General features: G+C 47.9%; 1 protein-coding gene across 1 annotated transcript in view; it reads left to right on the forward strand.

The window, feature by feature from the left end:
* Positions 1-1,385: 1,385 nt before the first annotated feature.
* Positions 1,386-20,687, forward strand: part of CASQ2 (calsequestrin 2) — a gene marked incomplete at both ends in the record, with an annotated part of 33,183 nt that continues 13,881 nt past the window's right edge. Inside the window, 4 exons of the mRNA XM_080354984.1 lie at positions 1,386-1,619; positions 15,295-15,379; positions 16,730-16,830; positions 18,993-19,104. Coding sequence (XP_080211110.1) covers positions 1,386-1,619; positions 15,295-15,379; positions 16,730-16,830; positions 18,993-19,104 — 532 coding nt within the window. The remainder of the gene's footprint in view (positions 1,620-15,294; positions 15,380-16,729; positions 16,831-18,992; positions 19,105-20,687) is intronic.

The raw sequence follows: 20,687 nt of genomic DNA on the forward strand, positions 1-20,687 counted from the left end.
GGTGGTAGGAGGAGACCCGTGCCCCCTGTCAAGCTCTTCTCTGCCAGCCCCTTGGCGTGCCTTCTCCAGCAGATCTGCGTCAGCCCTGGTGCTGGCCTGCAGCCAGCTGGCCTGCCTCCACCTGCCTGTCGCTGCCAGTCATGGGGCAACCGTGACAGCCCAGTCAGAGGAGGGGAGGAGGTGAGAGCCTGTGCCACCGAACTTGTTCCCCCCCAGCAGCCCGATGCAGGAGATGCAAGAAAGTGGCTGCCAGAGCTGAGCTCCAGGGAAAGGGGCAACTGGTCACCAGTCCCAGGAAATGAAAAGGAAGCAATATGAGGGAATGTGGCCCTTTTGGCCAACAGGCAGGTCCCAGGAAGGCAAGTGAGCAGCAATGGTGGCATCTGTTCAACATCTTGAGGAGAGCCCTGCCTCCTGCCCCAAGACGCTGGCCTGGGTACGTGTCTCTTGCCCTGCATCCCTTATTGTTAAAACGATAAGGTTTTAACCACTCGCCAGAAATGTATGGGACTTGGTAACTGCTGTGGGCATGGAAGGTTGCAACATAAGCTTCCCTCTGCTTTGGGATTACACGTCCCAGGGCCAGAAATTATCCTGGTAGCCCGCAAGCAGAGAAGATGCTTCAGAAAAGAACCTGAATGTCTGGCCAATGCCCTGGGCAGGAGGAGGAGGAGGAGGAGGAGGAGGAGGAGGGAGTCCCAGGAGTGCTCACCTCCTTTGCTGCTGATGAAATGAGACTTCTCCTCTAGCAGTGCAGATGAGGCTCCGAAACTGTTTAACCTGAGATCTGTTATCCAAAGCCTAATCACTGTGATGCCCAAGGGTATACAAAGAGAGATACCCTTATTAAAAATTGCAGTAAATACCTTCTATTTTTGTTAAGCCTTAGTAGGACAGGCTGTGCCTTGGTTCCCTGTACGAGTGAAGTCTGTCCCTTTACAAATCCTGCCTGCATATTCCCAGCATCGACATCTTTCACTCCCTCCCTCTTGCTCACTCCCTCTCTCTCAGATGATGCAGAGTGCCAGCAAGTCCCTCAATGGTGTCATATCTGTCCTTTTTATTCATTGCAGGGTTTATTTTTAGCTTGAAACAACTGCTTCCTAAAAATGGAGTTCCTAATGACACGGGAGCTGGACACAGCTATGTAAGGTATCCAGGGCTTGGCCTGACAGCTTCTCCTGTCTGTCTCTTTGTTGTGAGCCCAGGACAGCAAAGTTTACTGCTCCCCACCAGCCTTGCAGCATTTGGACTGGTCACTAGGAAGGCAGCAGAAAGAGAAACTCAGTTTAAACTTTACCCGGAGCCTTTGGTCTCCCCCTCTTCCCAAATTAAGGAGGAGAGGGACATTTACCTGCCCTCTGCTGCACTCCAAGGACTCCCCTATGAAGGCGACTTTCTGGATCCTGGCAGGTTTTTACCTGCTTTTCTGCTGCAAGGCAGAAGAGGGACTGAACTTCCCAACTTATGATGGAAAAGACCGAGTGATCGACCTGAATGAGAAGAACTACAAGCAGGCCCTGAAGAAGTACGACATGCTATGCCTGCTCTTCCATGAGCCTGTGAGCTCTGACAAGGTCTCCCAGAAGCAGTTCCAGATGACAGAGATGGTCCTGGAGGTAAGTGTTGCTGCATGTCCTGGCTGGGATCAACATCAGAGCATTGTTTGGAGCTGTGGAGAGGAGTCATGGGACAGGACAGTCAAAGGGTCTTGTGCATGGTGGGGACTGAGTGCTCAAAATTTTGGCTTTGTTTACTTGGATTTGAGTTAACCACTGGGTTCTGTGAAACCCAGGAAAAAAACCTCTTCTGTGCTCTTCTGGATTGTTTACTGGAACATAGTCTTTCTGGGTTGCGTGTGAGAAACCCAGGCAATAGAGAGTAACCTTGCAAACCTCAGCAATGTGAACTCAGCTCTGCTGAGCTTTCCCTAATCTTCACACAGACCTGAGCCCATAGCTTGAAATTTTTAAGTCCTTTCTCATTCTCTGCAAGCCAGTAACCCCCTTGTATTCTGGATTCAGTCCCATTTTCTGTCCCACTAGGAGCAATCAGCCAAGAAGCTTTACCAACTGTGCTACAAACGGGCGTCCTAGCTCCCCATCTCAAAAGCACCATGTTGGTGCAGCATTAAATCCCTTTTTGTTTTTCTGACACTTGGTTGCCTGCTTGGAATCAGTCTGTAGCTGCTTATTAATGCAACCATTCATTTCTGGAAAAAAAGAGTGTTGTTAATTCTTCGGTGAAAGAATGATTAATTAATCCTCAGTAAAATAAATCGTGGTAAAAATTACAAAGTAGATTTGTAGCATTCTTTCTTGTAATGTAGCTGTAATCTAGGGAATCATACAGCATCCACTCTGGATTGTTAGGTGCTTAATTCCTACCAGGGGCTTACACATATTCCCTCTTAACTAAAAGACACAGTTGGAAAGAAAGTGAGAATTACAGAAGAAACACATAAGCTTCATTTATCAGATCCAGAGAGAAAATGCATTGCAACTCTAGGAGTACAGCAAAAACTGAATTAGAATATATGCTTGCTGAAGGCTGGGACCTGAAAAATTCAGTGTCAAGTTTGAAGTCTATGGACCTCCTCAGCAAGCCTGACAACAAGAAAGATTCAAAAACTAATGAAATTTTGCTCACCTATCAGGAAACACTTGCTCCAGGTGGGTGATCAAATAACATTTGGCAAAGAAAAGAAAAAGCAACATTGAAACTCCAGTTGAAATGTTTATGGTTGGTAGTATAATTGCATTGTTATTTAATAGGATAGCTATTTCGTGCTTAGTAGATGGCAAGCAGTTACTAGATATGTATTTATAGAAACCTGGCAGAAGCAGGTATTTGTTTTGTACTACCAGTTTTAGTCCCCACAACACCTATACCCATGTTAACAATAAGCCATATAAAGAGTATGATGGCTACAATACAAGCTGTCTTAAAGCTTTTGTTTTACAGGATTTGATTCAGCAGTGAGTACATTAGCTTAGTTCGCTGGTGATTTGGTTTTCAACTGCCTCTCTGCCATGGATTTCTTATGTGACCTTGGGCAAGAGATTGAGGATTAGATCCACAGCAGACTTTACACAATTATAGTGCTCCAGTCCACTAATACTCAGCTACTAGCTAACTGTGCCACACATCAGCTGTCACTTTTGACTTTAACCACAAAATTTTCCAAGCACTTGCAATGCTGATTCAGTGCATGTCTCGAAGTTTCACAGTTCCACCCCTGGACTGGGAGCTGCAGTAGCAGCGATCGGACAGCCCAAACACAAGAGCAATCTGCAGAATGAGCACTCCTTTGCCTCTGCCACTTGAGGGAATCAAACAGGGAGAGGGTCTCAGAGGGCAACAGAGAAGATGAGGATGTGTCCTATCCTGCCCAGGACACAGCCCAGCAAGGTGCTAGTGCTCCCAATTTCTGTACTAACTTAACTGTGAGAACATTTGTGAAAGGAGTGGGCAAGCCAGGCTGTAATCTACCCCCTCTTGTAACAGCGTTCACCTCCCTGACCTCAAACCATAAGATGTTGTGCTGTGGAGGTCACTCTCGATGTCCCCTGCCAGAGCTTATCCAGCTGTGGGATTCCACCACATGTTCACTGGGACAGAGAGAGGGAAAGAAATGGCTGAAGCGGCTCCCTGACAGAGATATGGAGACATTCACCTGCGAGATGAACGGCCTGGGGTCACTCTCACTGGAAGCAGCCAGCAGCTGAGCCCAGCTCTCTGGTAATTTGAGCAAGTACTCAGAGTAGCAAGCTGCTGGGCAGGCGCAGGAGCAGTGACAGGGCTTCTCCTTCCAACCAAACCTGGGAAAAGTTCACTCAGGAAGGCTTTATGTATCTAATTTCAGTAGAGGGTTCAGGGCTCTGAGTGCTGAAGCTCCTTTATGCCTGAAATGAGGTATCTAAGAGGCAAATGCTCCAGCCCTCACTATTGCCTGCTGACCAGCTTGTGAGGTTCCCAGAGTAGGGTGCTGCCTGTAGTAAGATGTTTCTTCCTGGAGCAGCTCACATTTTTCCATCTTACTGTACTGACAGTTTACCTGCTGATTCACAATGAGATGTGCTGCTTCCACAGCCTGGAAAACATCATGTCCTTAGCCCCTTTTCCATAAAACGGCACTGATCTCCATCATTAGGAATAATAGAGAGCCCTCATCCGAAACACAGACAAATGTGGAGCTAAGCAAAGACCTGAGCTGGGTAGTGAAGTGTTGTTACATCCTGTTGTCTGATGAACATGAGTGTGTGTGCACATGGGAGGGAATGGGCTTAGTGGATGTTAAGTCCAGAAAACCCACAAAGAATCCACCTTTCTGTTTCTAGCCCACACACCTTAGAAAAAATGTATATAATTCCAAAGACCTGAAGAAATATCTTAGACACCAAGAAAAGAACAGGAGAGATCCGGCATGGTTTCCTTGAAGTATGCAGCTCATGGTAGTAACAAGCTCTGACTGGGTCTTCTCCCATGAGTGAGGAGCATGTGAGGCTTCTCAACTGGGTCCTTTGGTGTCTAACAGGGGTTGAGCTGAGGTGGCAATCTTTCTTTCAGGGCACTTCAGTCTCTTCACTTCCAAGTCCTTGCTCTTCATGAAACTTGTAGCAGCTTTATTCTGCTTGAGATCCCTTCCTCCAGAAAATTTGGCTGAAAGGGGCCAATAGCTAGAAAAATTTCCTTCCCAGGGCAAAACCCCAGCATGCAGGACTGACTGACACTGTCAAAAGTTCAAGGTGCACACCAGCTATCACCAGAAAAGCGATGCCATCGTTAGGCTGATATTTCTGTGAGACAGCACATGGGGTCTTTGGTTCCGCATATCCAAGTGTAGTGGGAACTGTTACTGGATTCCCAGGAAGCCCAGGGTCCCTTTCCAGATTAGAAAGGGAATGAAGGTGAAGACCATCATGAAGCAGTCCTGACAGCTCCTGCCACCTATATTGCTGGATGCTAACTGGTGAGGACAGGGCACAGGGACAACCAAGGTCCTCTGGTTGCAGAAAGAGCTTCTTTGGACCTTCCTTTGTACATGACAACAGCCTCAAAGGTGGTAGTGCCAGCCTTTCAGATCAGGGTGGGAAAGCTGGGGGCTGTCAGGCTAGTCTGTCAGGAAAACAGTAAAAGCAATGTTTAGAGATGCAGCTGCCTGCTGCTTTCTGTCTAAGATGTAAAAGGGTTGAGGAAGGATTGTAATAAGACAGCTCAGGGCAGAGATAGCATTAGCACAGGCTGGTTCACAGCTGAAGTTCAAGGGCTCTTCCCAGTTGCTTGCCTTTCTCTTATGACTCCACACTGCACCACTGACTACTGAAAAACACCTGCAGCTTGGCTGGGGAAAAGCCTCTCTACAGGGCAATGCCAGATGTTGAACCAGGCAGTTCCAGAGCTAACAGAAGCTATTCGTACTCTGCGGTGATGTTTACAAGAGCCCTGTGTGCGCCATGAGGTCAGCACACTGAAGCAGATGAAACAGCCAAAGACAAGGTTTCACAATAAGTATTTAATACACCATTTAATAGACCAGTAAGAAAAAAAGCTACTTGTCCTGAAAGGTCTCAGCTTTAATGAAGAAGAGGCAAAAGAGGAAAAGACCAAAGTAGTGGAGCTGAGATATATTAGTTCTGCTTTTCTTCTCCTCCGTAGCTCTCTTGCCATCCTGTCTCACACCACCACTTCTCATACATTCTCCCTTCACAGAATAACAGAACCAAAGAATGGTTAGGGTTGGAAGGAACCTCCGGAGATCATCTAGTCCAACCCACTTGCTAAAGCAGGTTCACCCAAAGCAGGTCACACAGGAAAGTGTCCAGGCAGGTTTTTAATGTCTCCAGAGAAGGAGACTCCACAATCTCTCTGGGCAGCCTGTTCCAGTGCTCTGGCACCCTCAAAGTAAAGAAGTTTCTCCTAATATTGAGATGGAACTTCCTGTGCTTCAGTCTGTGCCCCTTCTCCCTCTCATCTCTGAATCTCCCAAATATTGCATCTTCCAGCAGGCCAGACCCTGTTTCTAGAAATCCTGTAGCAAGAATAATGAGCCGTAGCGTTAGGGGCTGTCCTGCATTTGAGAAGCTCTCTCCAGCAGTTGAGGTTGTCTCACTGTCACAGCAGGCTTCCTTCAATGCACTCCTTCCTTTACCCCCTCCTTCGCTGAAACTTGCTCAGTCCTGGCTCCCCTGTCGTTCTTCCCTTGTCATCTGTGTGCATGTGTAATATCCTTAAAGAAAAAAAGAGGTTAGTCAAGCCCAAATATTTTAGACTCTTCAATGCAACAGCACCCCTGGGCTGAAAATTCATGGAGAGCTGCCCAAGCACAAACCAGTCTGATTAGAAGTAAGAAAAGAGGGACGTGGTTTTCCCTTTCCAGTTGAGGTCTAGGGTCAGCCCAGCCTCTAGCAATAAATGGCAGAACAAGGCAAAGCACCTTAAAATACTTGGCCAGTTCTGTAACACAAAGGAAAATTCATCCTACAAACCTGGGAATATAAATCCATGAGCTTACATTGCATGGGATCCTCCCACTGCCCAGCCATAGCCAGTAGCTACCTGTGGTGTGAGAGGAAAAAATGATAGATTTTGAATCCAGTAAAAGGCATGGGTTAAAATGGATAAGGCCTACCTCACAGCTCACCTGAGAGCAAGTATTTATATTCAAGTCTTGAAATTACTGAAGCTCGCAGCTCAGGATGGAAAAACTGGTACAAGGTCAGATGGTTTTCGAATAGTTCTACCCACATGGTCTTGAAATCTGTTGAGAGCAGGTGAAGCCCATGAGAGTTCAGAGCCATGTAATATATAGCAAGAAAGTCTTCTCTGCTTCTAATGAAACACAGAAAAAAAGTTTATAAGTTTAGGTCTGTGCAGTTTATCCCAGAAATTCATAGGAACCAGGAGATGTGATTCTAGTTTATCCCTATCTCTAGGTAGAGTACAAACATAAACCCAAACCTTTTCTTGAAACACCCTGCTGGTTTTTTTCACAGACTCAGATTTCAGTCCTTTTCTTTGAAAATGGGCATGTTCATGAGACAGTGCCTCATTCCCTGGTCTGGGTAGACATGTTATACAAGACATGTTCACAGAAACTATCAGGTCTCTCGGTTCCTACAGAGCAAGTCCTAAGGGTGAGAGACAAGGCACACTTGGATGGGTAGGTATGTGTAGAAGTCTACAGTGCAAGTGCCTTGTACATATGTGTAATAAAAGAGGCGGTTTTGCTACTAAAGCAATGCCTTCCACTACAGGTAGTTAATGCAAAAATAAGGAAGGAAGGGAAAGAAAAGGAAAAAGCGTGCACTGATTACTTTGTCTTTTGAGGCCATGTAAGTAGGTCTCAATTAATAAACATTCAGCAGAGAAAGAGCACTAATTTTTAGCAGTAGCACTTAGGAGGATTTAACTCACTGACATGCCAGTCACAAAAACAAGTTACAGAGAGGCAGGTACCTGTTTCACAGATGAGCACACCAACATCCAGGGACAAGTGTGTGATTTTAGTCTTTCTATATAACAATGGCAGGAACAATTTCCAGTGCTGCTTTTGCTGGTTTTGCCCAGGTTCATGGAAGTCCTTCCTGACAGTTCCCATTAGCGAATTGGTACTGGCTGCATGAGCCATATCTAGCATAAGACCCCACTTTCAGTGTCATACTGCTCTTTGAAAGGCACCTTTCGCAGCTGCTAAAGTATGGTCAGAGAGGGGTGTACTGATGGCAGTTCTCTGAGCAGAGACTAGAGCAGAGACAAGATCTCAGGATCTAATGGAAATCAAACTGGTTTTATCCAGAGATCAAAATTTGTGCAAATATCACATGGCAGGTCCCTGTGAGCTTGGGTTTGCTTGCAGACACAGTGCAAGGCTAAGCCTGCTTGGGCTTTGCAGGCTTTCTCAGCGCTGAAGTGAGGAGCTCTTCTCACTGTCCAGCAGCAGAGCAGAGAAACTCCGTAGGTGCCACACAAGACCTTAAGCTGCATGGTATCAGCTACCCTGCCACACTAGTCCGTTCCCCCAAAAAAGTGCCAGCAAGGGTTTCCCATGCCTTCATGCTGGTCTGGTTCCCAGGAGTCAGGGTCTCACTCCTATATGACAAGTTGCTTTTGCCCTGTCCTCAGTGGGAGGTTTCAAAAGGCTTAGCTTGAGCTCATGCTCTCCTACTCAGTGGATATGTGTGCTGTTTATAGTTTTCATTTCATGTTCTCTGCCCTAGACCTTGACATTTCTCAGGACCCTTCCTACAGGCTGGGGCAGCTGTTGCTCTGCCAGGCAGAATAGGTATGGTGGGCCTTGCCGTGCTCGCCCATCGTGACCTTAACCCAGAGCTTGGTGTGCCAGTGCCCTTAATCTAAAATCAAACTAATCAAAGCCTGTGACTGCCCTTCCTTCATGCCTGAGCTTCATTTTGTGGAGAGAGTAGAAAGGGGATACAATAATTCATTTTAAATACCCAAGAGAGAGAAGAGCTATTTAAGCACAAAGCCTAAGGACAAATGGGCTATGAATAAACCAAGTTTGGAAACTGGGAAGTCCCTAATCATCAGAGGAGGAAGATGTCAAGGGAAGAACAGCCCAATGAGTTTTAAATGGACACCAACCAGGCTGTGACAGAGATTAAATGACATAGTCCTGGTTTGATGACTAAAGATGTCTTTTTGCAGCCTCTATCCCTGAATAACATCCATGGCCTAGGAAAGAAGTGACTTAGCAAGGTCCAAGAGATCCTTTTTTTTTTTTCCCTCTCCTTTGCACACTGGGATTTACCTACATACATGAGACAAAACCTTGCCGGAGGAAATAGAGCACACAGTAAAGAAATCAGTTCCCGGGGGACCGCAGAGCAGGCGTTTGCTCCTCCCCTCCCTGGCACCTCGGGACAGCAAGTGCTCCCTCCTAAGCAATGCTGATGGTGCTCATTCCTCTGCACTCTCTGGTACAGCTTTGGCGAGGGCCAGTTGTTGCATATGATACATCCTTTTTCTGGGAACCCTGTCTAGTCCTGGCAGGAGACAAACTGCCGCCAGCTTAGCAGACCTCTGACACCTCAAAACCTGAGTAATGAGGGCTGCATGATTTTAAAGTCTTCCTCAGTTCTTATTTCTCTCTGCTTACTCCTTGGCTAAAAGGCCTTTCTTGTCTCAAAGACTCCTCCATTCCCCCAGGGTCTCCCCCTCACTGATCCTTCCCATGGATGTAGGGTGGGAGCTCCCATCTCCTGCTGTCAGCATTTTGGGCTCTACAGGGTTTCAGAGATCACAGAATCACAAAATGTTAGGGATTGGAAGGGACTTCAGAAGATCATCTAGTCCAATCCCCCTGCTGGAGCAGGAATGCCTAGGTGAGGTCACACAGGAACTTGTCCAGGTGGGTTTTGAATGTCTCCAGAGAAGGAGACTCCACAACCTCCCTGGGCAGCCTGTTCCAGTGCTCTGTCACCCTCACTGAGAAGAAGTTTTTTCTCAAATTTAAGTGGAACCTCTTGTGTTCCAGCTTGATCCCATTACCCCTTGTCCTATCATTGTTTGCCACCGAGAAGAGCCTGGCTCCATCCTTGTGGCACTCACCCTTTATATATTTATAAACATTAATAAGGTCACCTCTCAGTCTCCTCCAAACTAAAGAAACCCAGCTCCCTCAGCCTTTCTTCATAAGGGAGGCGCTCCACTCCCTTAATCATCTTTGTTGCCCTACGCTGGACCCTGTGATGCTGCATCACACCCACTTGGTCAGAAACTTGAGAAATCTGGCTTGTTTCTGGGAGCTGGAGGTGTAGGAATGACATGGGCAATGGTTTGCGGAGGTGAACAAGCTGAATATCACGCATGCTTCCCTCTTCCAGCACCAACTGAAAGGAGCCAGCTTGCATCCTGCATGGGCTTCATAGCAGCACCCAGCCTTTGCTTTCAAAGCGGCCTCTCTGAGTCCAGAAAGACAATAAGGCTGCAGTAGCCTTACTTTTGTTGAGGACAGCCCCCAGATTGTGCCTCTGGTCTCTGTTTTGTCAAAGAGGAGCTTAGCAGGGTAGCGCCCGGGCACCATCCCAGACCCCGCAGCCTGGGTCAGCACATGCACACACGCACGCACGCCTGCCCTGGGCTGTCCTTGCCATGCAAGCTGCCCAGCTGAGTCGGCAAAACATCTGTGATGCAGGGCCAGCAGGGGCTGGCCAGGAACAGCAGCAGGTGGCCTCTGCACCCCTGGGTGCTCAGTGGCACAGGCACCGGCCCCGGTTAGCTCACGGCTGGGGAGGCTGAGCTTTAGCTTACAGCTCGCTAAAATTAGGGATGCCCGATGCGGATAAAAATACAAACTATGTGAAACCTTTAGGGAGGCAGCCAAAGAGCACAGCATTTGTTTGACTGAGCTGAGTGGCTGCGTGGCAGTTAAAGCCCTGGAGCGGTGTTCTTGGAAGCGTTACCTGCGAAAGCCACCTCTGTGGGAGTGACCTTTACGTGTTCCATATTTGGGGACTTGCCTTTTAGTCCAAGGAGCAGTGACCCCCTGAGATGGCAGGTTCAGCTGTAAACAGCCTCTCTGGGCAGCTCAGGTGGTGGAAAAGGGCATGAAGGTGGGATCGATACACTCTCCCCTGGTCCCACTGCCAGGAGGGTGGATTTTCTAGTGGTAGCTGCTCAGCAGGCTTCTGCCCCTTCCCTTTGACCACCATAACGCTTCAGAACTCCTAATCCACCAGCATGAATTATTCAAGAACCCAAAATGTTGTTTGTGGGGTATGCAAGGGGATGCTAGAGGAGGCAGCACAGTATTAGGAAGGACAGATACCCCTCTGCTCCCCAACAAACTGCCCACCAGCTTGAACAACAGCAAAGCCAACCATAGCAGGAACGCATGAGTCCTGCATAAGGATTCAAAGCTTTTGGGGAAATACCCTAGACTTTTACCATCTCCTTCTATTGCTTCTGAAAATAAAAACATCATGTTTTGGGATATATAATCATTGTCATTGCATCAGCCGAGTTCTGACCTGCAACACAAACTGCAGCTTTAAATAGAGTAGGAGAGAAACAGTGAAGTAGCGTAAAGAAGGCAGCATTTCTTGAGGGACATTTCCTCATAATCTCCTGTTGCTCTTCTCCTTGCATTACTTGAGCTCTGTTCTTCCACCACTGCCAGCTAGGAAAACACCTGAGCCGAATCTAAGCAGCTGGAATAGGAGTGAAGTGGTGACACTTATGCTGCTCTATAACCTAGGATTTCAGAATGACCCTATGAGTCTTCTTAAATGTCTCAAAGTTTCCCAACATCACACCCAGGTTCAGATAGGTGTGGTGGGTGTGAATGTGAGATGTTCGGGCAGGGAGTTGTTTCTTTCCATCCCCATTATTCAGATTGCCTGTAACTGTTGACACCAGCCAAGATGAGGTGGTTCTTGTTTACATGGTGGTACTTAAGCTTGACTTTGGGCTGGCACCTCTCACACATCCCAGAGGGCCATGCATGCCCTCACGCTCACCCAAATTCAAGTATGGCTGTTACTTGAGGGAAGCGGAAGAAAAAGAAGTGCTCCCAGACTCACACCTCCTTTTCCCAAGGCTGCACGAGACACAGCTTGTGATCTTGTGGCTAGTAAGCGTGTACTGCAAAGTCTTCATGCACCCAAGAGGAGGGCTCCAAACCATGCATGGGATATGAGGTTACAAGCTACCGGGATCTTTGCTCATGCTCTCAGGCAGCTCTGCCTGCCCAAAGATCCTGCTATACCTCAGGGACTGCATGACCAGTTAGGTCCAGTTCTTCCAGGGAAGTTTCACCCTTTCATGCAGCTGTTGAAGCTAAATTACTTGCTATAGAGGCTGACACAAAGGCAAGGGCTCTGGCCGGCCAAGACTTCAAGTGACACAAATTTGAAGGGAGGAGGAGGAGAGGGAGGAGGAGGGGCTGTGTTCTTACATTACAGCTGCCTCTGTCCCAATGTCCTGAGCCAAGAGGATTGTCAAGATTAGAAACATTATCTGCATTCAAATCCCACTAGTATTATGGAATCAGAAAATACTGTAAGGGGATATATAAATGCTTGATACTGTAATGAGCAGGGGGCAACTAGCCAAGCTGCTGTGCCTCTGGCATACTCTGTATTTTGCTGCCTTATAGGGTTCAAATATAGGTGTGGGAATACAACCTCATCTAAGCACTGACCAGACTGACCTGCTACAGTGGAAAGCAGGGAAGAAAGCACATGCAGGAGCAATGTCTAGCCCCTGTACAGCTCCACTAGAAAAAGCCACTATAGGTACTGACACCCTGGAATGGTCTCCTGCCTCCGGATGCTGACACAGTGGAAAGAACTCCTGAAAGTTTCATGTTGCATAAAGATTCCCCTGGTGCAGGACTCCAGTGCTCTGCAGATGGGCATAGGCTGCACCACTCACCTCATTTTCTCATTAGCTTGAAAGTCACATAATGTCACATGTCTTCTCTTGGGACGGGCTTCTTCAAAGGAACATCTCCAAACAGTTGTACCCATGGTACTACACTTCCTAGAAAGTCTCACTAGGCACAGTCACACAAGCCCTGACACACCAGCAGGCACACCTCCAGCTTTACTGTGACCTTTTCTCTCTCCTGAGCCCTAATGAAGTGCACACTTCCACAGTTTCATACAAAGAGGCTTTCATCCCTTCACCCACATTTTCTAGACATGTTTGCTCTTTCCCAGCAAGCTCCCATGCTCACAGCTACCTGACTGCACCCACAGCCCCCACAAAGAGCTACCTTGCCTACACTGCATACTGACACATATTACTCCTGATTAACATTTCCTTTCTTGCAAACATCTCTGCTCATGCCCAACTACTTGTCTGCAGCAGGTGTTGCAACCTCACATGATGAAGGCACATTTCTGAGCTTCTTCAAACACCCCCAAGAAACTCTAACCACCTCCTGTGAGTAGGAGTCAAGAACTATTGGGCTTAAACTGCCTTGACTTTGTCTGGCACATGGCTAACATAGCTGTAAGGAAGTAGCTAGATCAAGTATGGACTGGACCGGACAAGCCTGGACAGTCTTTTTCCCTTGGGTTTTCTGTGTCTCACCAGAACCAGAGTCTCAGTGTTGACTCTGATAAACCCCTTGCTGCTCTATACAATTTCCTCAGGGCAGGGAATTGCTGACAATGTTCCCTAAAGATGATGATCCCGCAGGCTCTGTCCCTTTGTCCCATAAAGGCAGATCTCCATAACTGGGATGAGAAAACAACATCTCCCACTACCACCTGCTTGCAAATGTCTAGGGAGCTCACAAGAGCTGTCCATGTCTCTTTGTGTTATCAGGTGCTCTCAGGTGCTCTAACGTAGATGGCCATGGCCTGAGCCAGGAGATGGGATGTCACACCAGTCAGACAAAAGCTCAGATGCGTTATCAATGGATGTGCAATCACAGACAAGTGCTCTGCCCTGCTCAGGCAATGTGCCCTGTAAGCACGAGCCCTGAATGTGACTTCACCTTAATTCCAAAGCACTGGCAGGGGGCAAGGAAAGAGCAGAGAGACCACGTATTTCTTGCACAACACAGAGCACCCCTTTTGCCTCACACAGTGGCATTTATCCCCAAAGACAATAAGCCAGGTAGCTGCAGGAGGATTAAGGCTGCAGTGATGCCACAATGGCTGGTGGAGAATATGTCCCTCTGGAGGGCTTCCAGACAGGCCCAGGGACACATATTTGGTGGAAGGCAGAAGACCCTTGTTCTCCATCATTTCCCTTCACCCAAACAAGGCCCCTGAGACCTCACCAGGGTGACTGCTATCTCCTCCAGGATTTTGGGGAAGGGCTGGACACTGCCAGTACGGGAAGCTGGCCTGCCCCATGACACCCCAGGGTGCAGGTGAGGGGGCTGCCCCATGGCTTGTGCTCTCTGATGCCTTTAATTGCTGCTGGCTCTTGCAGGAGCCAGGCACAGGAGGAGGCTATTTATAGCAGGGGAGCGAAGGGGCTGCATGGCCATGGGGGCAGTGCTGCTGGGTGACATTCAAACCAGCTTTGAGGCTGGGGGAGGGTGCCAAAACAGGTCCTGGGGGAGGGCGTTCCTCATAAATCAGCCCGCCATCTCTCTGGCCACGGCTTTTCTTCTGCCCTTCTCCAGCCTCTCACCATCAAGCACAGGCAGCTGTGCCCTAATAGGGGCATTCTTGTCTTGGAGGCCCCAAACTCCTTGTCTGCATTGCACTGCCCCCACTTCATCTGACAGAGTTGGGAGAGGGGACAGTGAGAAGACCATCAGCATGAGAAGCATTTGGGAAGCAGAGAGGAAGAAGGAGGAGGAGGGGGCTCTTACAGCTGCTTGGTGGTCTCGGAGCATCATTACCACCTTGTAGGGTCTCTGGCGTGTTTGTGGTGGGGCTAAGTCAGTCATCTGGTCAGTAAGTGGGCTGATTTTCCAGGGTCACTGCATCTCTACGGAGCCCATCTGGAATTCACAGGGTCTCACCCAGGGCTGCTTGCACCATGGGGAACTTGCAGAGTGTCTCTCGTTTCCTCACATATCTATTTTCACAAAACAGGCAGGAACTTGATATCTTCAAGAGGCCCCTTCGTCAAAAATGGTGGGAATGGGAGGCAGTGATTTTGTGAAGCTGCGAGGAGACAAATGTGAGCACGGCTGGGATTAGACCCATTTCTTTAGGGAAAAGAGGGGACAAGAAACAGGAGAGGTGACTGAAGCCTGGACTGGAGACATGAATTAAAGCATTTTATAGGAGAAGTGGCCGCTTTTGCAGAGTCTGGAGTCCCTCTGTTTTTTTTTTTGCTGGGAGCCTGCTTTGGCCAGCCCATTGCATGTATGAAGGAAACACGATACTGTAGTGCCCTGCATCTACTTCAGTTTGCGGCCACTGCCTCCTGGCACCAAGCACTTCCAGAATTAAAATGTCCATGGTGCCCACGTGTCACGCTCTCCCACAAGAAGCCACTGAGGCACAACAGAGGAGACAGTTTTTGCTTTGTGTCAGTGGCACGGGTCTTTCTCCCAGCCATGCTCACTGCTTTGGTGTCCCCGATTTGGTTGAGAGCCCTCCCCCAATGCTTATGTGTCAAACAGCAGATAACAGCACATGTTATCACCAGCAAACTTGGTGCTGCGACACAGTGGGAAGAAACCCAACCCTTGTGACCTCCAGGCAGCATTATGTCAGCTGGGAGGCAGCATGTGACAAATCCCACCTATTGGTGCTCTCCGAAAGCAGAAAATGGGTCACTTGTGTCTGTTGTGCCATGCGAGCTACCCTATAGTGTTAATACTGCTAACACTGGGTTCTCTCGTTCCTCCCACAGCTGGCAGCTCAAGTATTGGAGCCCAGAAGCATCGGCTTCGGAATGGTGGACTCCAAGAAGGATGCCAAACTTGCCAAAAAGTTAGGTGAGTCCCATGTCTGATATCTCTGGAATAGCTCAGAGAGGGTGTTAGAGTGATGTCCAACAGCCAGCTTCATAGAGAACAGCCTTGTCACCAGGATGGGGAGGGTGATGGTGGCAATTGCACACTAACCACCTGCCCACTAACATGGGCAAGATCAAGTGGAAGCTGGGTGGCAAGGATGGGAGATAGGGTGGAAGCTCACAGCTTGCTGAGTAGAAAGTGTATATAGGTGCCATAGAGTAACTCCATGCTCTTCCTGCACAGAGACAGGTCTGACTCAGCGGCACAGAACCAAAACCTACAGGGACATCACATAGGCCCCCAGATGTCACTGGTCCCATGGCAGAGTGACCCCAGTCACTAATCAGGAAGCCACAGCCTTGCAGTGGTCTGACAGCCAGGCACCAGCCCTTCCTGACTTGCTCCTGAGAGCAGAAGAGCAAACACTCTGTAAAAGTGAAAGGCTGCTGCCCACCCCTGGAAAGAGCTGCTTTCTGGCAACTGATGATTCTTTTATATTTTAGCCCACAAAGCCATAGGGAAATACTATGGCATGTAAATACAACAGCACATAAATGTACCAGTAGACTTCAGGTCAGAGACTGTTTAAGCATACTGGACTGTATGCGAGACTGTAATTTTATTTCCTAAATTAGAGACTAAGTGTGCTGGTGGAAGCTAAACTAAAGCTGAGAGCTTCTTGCTCTCCAAGAAGGACAAACTACCAAGCACCTTCACCCATGGTACCCTGCCATCATGCATTGCAGCTTATTGCTGCTGATATTGGACCCTCCATCAAGACACTGTGGCAACCAGTCGTCAGTCCAGTGACATACCATTCTGAATCGACAGCCTGTCACCTGTGGCATCTCTACCATAGGTTTCTAACTCCTTTTGCCAAGCTTAGCTAAGCTGCAGAGTTTGAAGCTCCCTTTGGCTTCCAGCTTACTGTTTATGTTCACATAGTTCAGCCTTCTCCAGGCAGAAAGCACAGCCCACATCAAAGTTCATTTTCCTTCTAGTGTTAGGTTGTTCAAATTTGGGATTATCAGTCAGAGCTAAAACAAGCTCCTGGTACAGAATTATTCCACTTGAGGCCAAACTGTGACCTAAATGAAAAAGTTCAGCATTTGGAAAGGAGCTAACACAAATTCTGGCTGAGGTTTGTCCTTTGTGCCGTGGAACATCAGTCAGGAGATTGATCAGTTTGTTTCTAACGGGACCAACACAGTGAACTGACAATTGTGTTTTCCCAGGAGGCGTTGCTAGAGTAACAAGCAAGATACTCTCTAGTAAAAATGCTTTTAGTGACATGTTGGACACATTTTGTTTCCTGTCTCTTTCTTTCAGGCTTGGTTGAAGAGGGAAGTCTCTACGTCTTTAAGGACGAGCGGTTGATTGAATTTGACGGGGAACTGGCCACAGATGTCTTGGTGGAATTCCTGTTGGATGTAAGCACAGATAAGCTGAGAGCTAGATAAAGCCTCTCAGGGAAGACCTTGTAAATACTTACTTTGCTAAAAAACGTGGCTTTATCTTTACTTGAAATTCCATCCCTGTTTGCTGCACATTGGTAGAGATGATATTTTACAGCTTTCCAAATACTTGTCTGACCATGAGTTCCCAGGAACACACATACGTTTATATGCCCCCAACTACTTTTATCTTAAAGATGTTTTGCCCTCTTTCCTGTTTATGGAGTATTTGATTGGAAGGAAGCAATAATCCCACATAATTAACCGCTAGTCACCCACCTCAGCAAGCTGGCATGCTAACACTGCTATTTGAAAAACTTTTCGCTGTTTTTTGGTTTGTTTTGGGTTTTTTTGTTTGTCAAAAGGAAGGATTATTTTCAAATAAATTCCAAGAAGTAGCATTCTCATTCTCATAGAGCAACTAAGAAGAGCTCAGTTCATATGCTGCAAACGATTTGTCCATTTCTAGACACAAGCACACAAAAAAACATAGACTACTACTGGTTCTTTAGTGAACTTACCGAATTGCACTGCCATGAGTTAGAGAAGATCAAGGCCCTAGGACTTCGTGCTCTCAGGTCATTTTGTGCATAGGTACAACTATATATTCAGCTTCGTGCCTAAAAATGCAAGAGATGCCAACTCCCTCATCAACATTTTGCACTACTCTTTCTTTACATTTTATTCCTAGGAGAGGCAACAGTCCAAAAACATGGTCTTTGATTTGTAGGGAAAACTTTTTGCAGCAGCATGGTTTTCCTTTGAAATGAGGCTCGCTTTATGAGCAGCCATGCAAAAAAGCAGATAAGAGAGGTGAGGCAAGCAGCAGAGCCGGCAGGGTTTGTTCCCCAGGGTGGCAGGTTGCCTAAATGGTCACCTGAGGTGCAGGAGTGCTGGTGGGGAGAGGCACGACTGGGGAACAGAAACAGCTCCTTAGGATCCTATCTCTCCTACGACAATGTCTGTGGCTGTGTGCATCAGGTTTTGCGGCCAAAACACGTGAGTGGCTTCAGGGACAGAAATGGGCATCTACCCAACCACAGGAGGCCACAGGCAGGGCAGGGCTTTGCTGCAGCCCTGCAGTGTGGGGAACCCTGGTTGCCATGGCTCAGGGCACTGTGGCAGCAGGGACCTGCACAAGCTGCTCTGGAGGCAGCAGAGGCATAACCACACGCTGGAGCATCACTCACAAGGGGTGCAGCAAAAGGCATTTTGTGAGCCTTTGTTTGCTGTGTTTTGTGGTGTGCCACTGAAAATATCATGTTCTGTGAACAAAGGAAAAGAGCAAGGATTTCTATTTGTGTGTTTTCCACTCAAGAGGGAAAATACCCAGCAAAACAGGGAAATAAAAACAAACACACCTGTGGTGCCTCAGCAGCCTCATCTCAAAGGAAAACAAATCCAGAGATCCCCTACTCCTCTCTAGGCTGTAGAGTGGTCTGCCTGCATTATTTTTTCTAGTGAAACCATACCTGATTTATACCAGTCTTACTGGGCAAAATACTCAGACCAAATCTTATCACCAGCAGTGGCTAGTTAAGAAAACAGAGATTAAGTTTGGGCTTAATGACAGACTGAAGAGGAAGGGCCAAAGAACTCTGCATGAGAGAATCAGCCAGGAAAATTCACATCCAGACTTTCCACTGCTCCAAAACACTGTTTGGCCACACTCTAGTGTGCCGATTTAAATGTTATCCAAAAGCAAGTTCTTCACAATGACCTCTTCCAGCAAATGACATTTGGAAACAAATACATCCATCATTCACAGAAGTTCAGTCCCCATACTAGTTGCTTTCAAACGCTCTCCCTTTTTCTCAGCCTCACTAAATCCAGCTGCAATTGTTACCCCTTGTCACTCGGCACAGCAGGTTCTTCAGCATCCATTTGGGTTACCCAGGCTTCTTGCAGCTCCCCTCTTGATGCTTCAAACTCTGCAGTGATACTACTAACAGCTCCTTCTGAAGGTGACCTGCATCTCTTGGTGCCTCACATTAAGGCAGAGAGCACTAAGTAGAGTTTCCAGCGGCAGGGAAATTGGGTGACCTCTTTCTCCTAACTTAGATTGCTAGTGACACACACTGCCAGGCATAGGTTGGTGCTGCAAACTGTTGCATTATCAAATGTGTTTATCATGGCAGCTGCTAGAAGACCCTGTGGAGATCATAAACAACAAGCTAGAGCTTCAGGCCTTCGACCAAATTGACGAGGAAATCAAACTCATCGGCTACTTCAAAGGAGAAGACTCTGAACGTAAGATGAATATTTTCCTCATGGGCTTGGAGCCTGGCTGGGGGTGCTGGGGTCAGGTATTCCACATGTTCTTCTAGGTGAACATTAAGGGTGGTAGGGGTATATGGCAAACTGTAACAGTGCCAAAGTTGCTGGAGCATGAGGTGGGGTTGCAGGACAGTTTCTGTTGTTGCTATGTATGAGCCTGTTCCTATACCAACAGCACTGACCCTTCTGCAAGGTGCCTGCTGGCAGAAGGGGGTGATAATCCAGTATCTCCTGAAGTGAAGTAAGTCTACCTCACCAAAACCAGCTGAGGTTACAGTTATACTGGGTAAGCATGTAAAGGGAGCAAAGCAGTGAGCCCAAATGGTTAAACAAAAAGGGAGAGGGGAATAAAGAGAAAGAGAGCGAAACATTAAATACTTTCTTGGCAAACATGAAGCAGCAGTAAGCAGGATGCCTTAGGGCAGCCCAGCACAGGCACTGACCTGCTTCTCCTCTCTGGACCCCAAGACTGAGAAAAGGCTGGCCCTGTGCCCTGAGGGATGTGCAGCTTGGGGATCACTGCGAGCAAAACCATCAGCTTCCATGAACCTTGAGAAATCCTCATGCGAGTCCCTCCTCAGCAGCACCAGCGGGTTCATCTGCCAGCCCCAAGCATTCCCCCTGCTCACTGGGCAGTGCTGGCTGTGTGCACTCCATGCTTGCAAAGCTTGGCTTTAGCAAAAAGACAGGTATTCCTACCTGAACAAGCAATGTATCACCAGGTCTGCTGCACCACAACAGCCATTCACCTCTCCCTTCAGTTTTCTCACCAGCTCAAAACAGGTTGCAGGGCAGCTCGGGCAGGGTTGTGCCTCTTACGCTGTTCAGTAACAAGTGCTTGGAAGAAAGGTGGGAAATACCTGTTGCAAACAGCTTCCTCCAGGCTGAGACCATCCTTACTGAATGCAGCTGAGGACCCGATAGCAGCAGTGGTAAAAATGTCCCTCGCTCCTGCCCCCTCCTCCTGCAGCAGGAGTGTGCCTAATCATGCTTGGTGAATATTTAGGGAATGGCAGCAATAATTAATGTTGGAGCAAGTCCATGTATTTTGCAGGCTGAATTACTGCTTTTGCCAGAGGGCAACTGCAAACAGCCTTATCAACAGGCTGGAGTTGTAACCCCCAGACCTGCTTTGCAATGCTGCTGATTTCAGACCCAGTTAAGCATGGTATGCCAGGATCTGTAATTTTTCTGAGTGCTGTGGGGCTGCACAACGTGTGTCCTGCTCACTCCTCTACTCCACTCCGGTGAGACCCCACCTGGAGTTCTGCATCCAGCTCTGAAGCCCTCAGTATGGGAAAGACATGGACCTGTTAGAGAGGTGCAAGAGGAGGACACAAAAATGATCAGAGGGCTGGAACAGCTCTGCTGTGAGGACAGGCTGAGAGAGTTGGGGTTGTTCAGCCTGGAGAAGAGAAAGCTCCAGGGAGACCTTATTGCGGTCTTTCAATACTTATTAATAAAGGCAGCCTGTAAGAAAGATGGGGAGAGACTTTTCAGAAGAGCATGTTATGACAGGACAAGGGGTAGTGGTTTTAAACTAAAGGAGGGGATAT

This window comes from Nesoenas mayeri, assembly GCF_963082525.1.
Source record: "Nesoenas mayeri genome assembly, chromosome: 1".
Taxonomy (NCBI): domain Eukaryota; kingdom Metazoa; phylum Chordata; class Aves; order Columbiformes; family Columbidae; genus Nesoenas; species Nesoenas mayeri.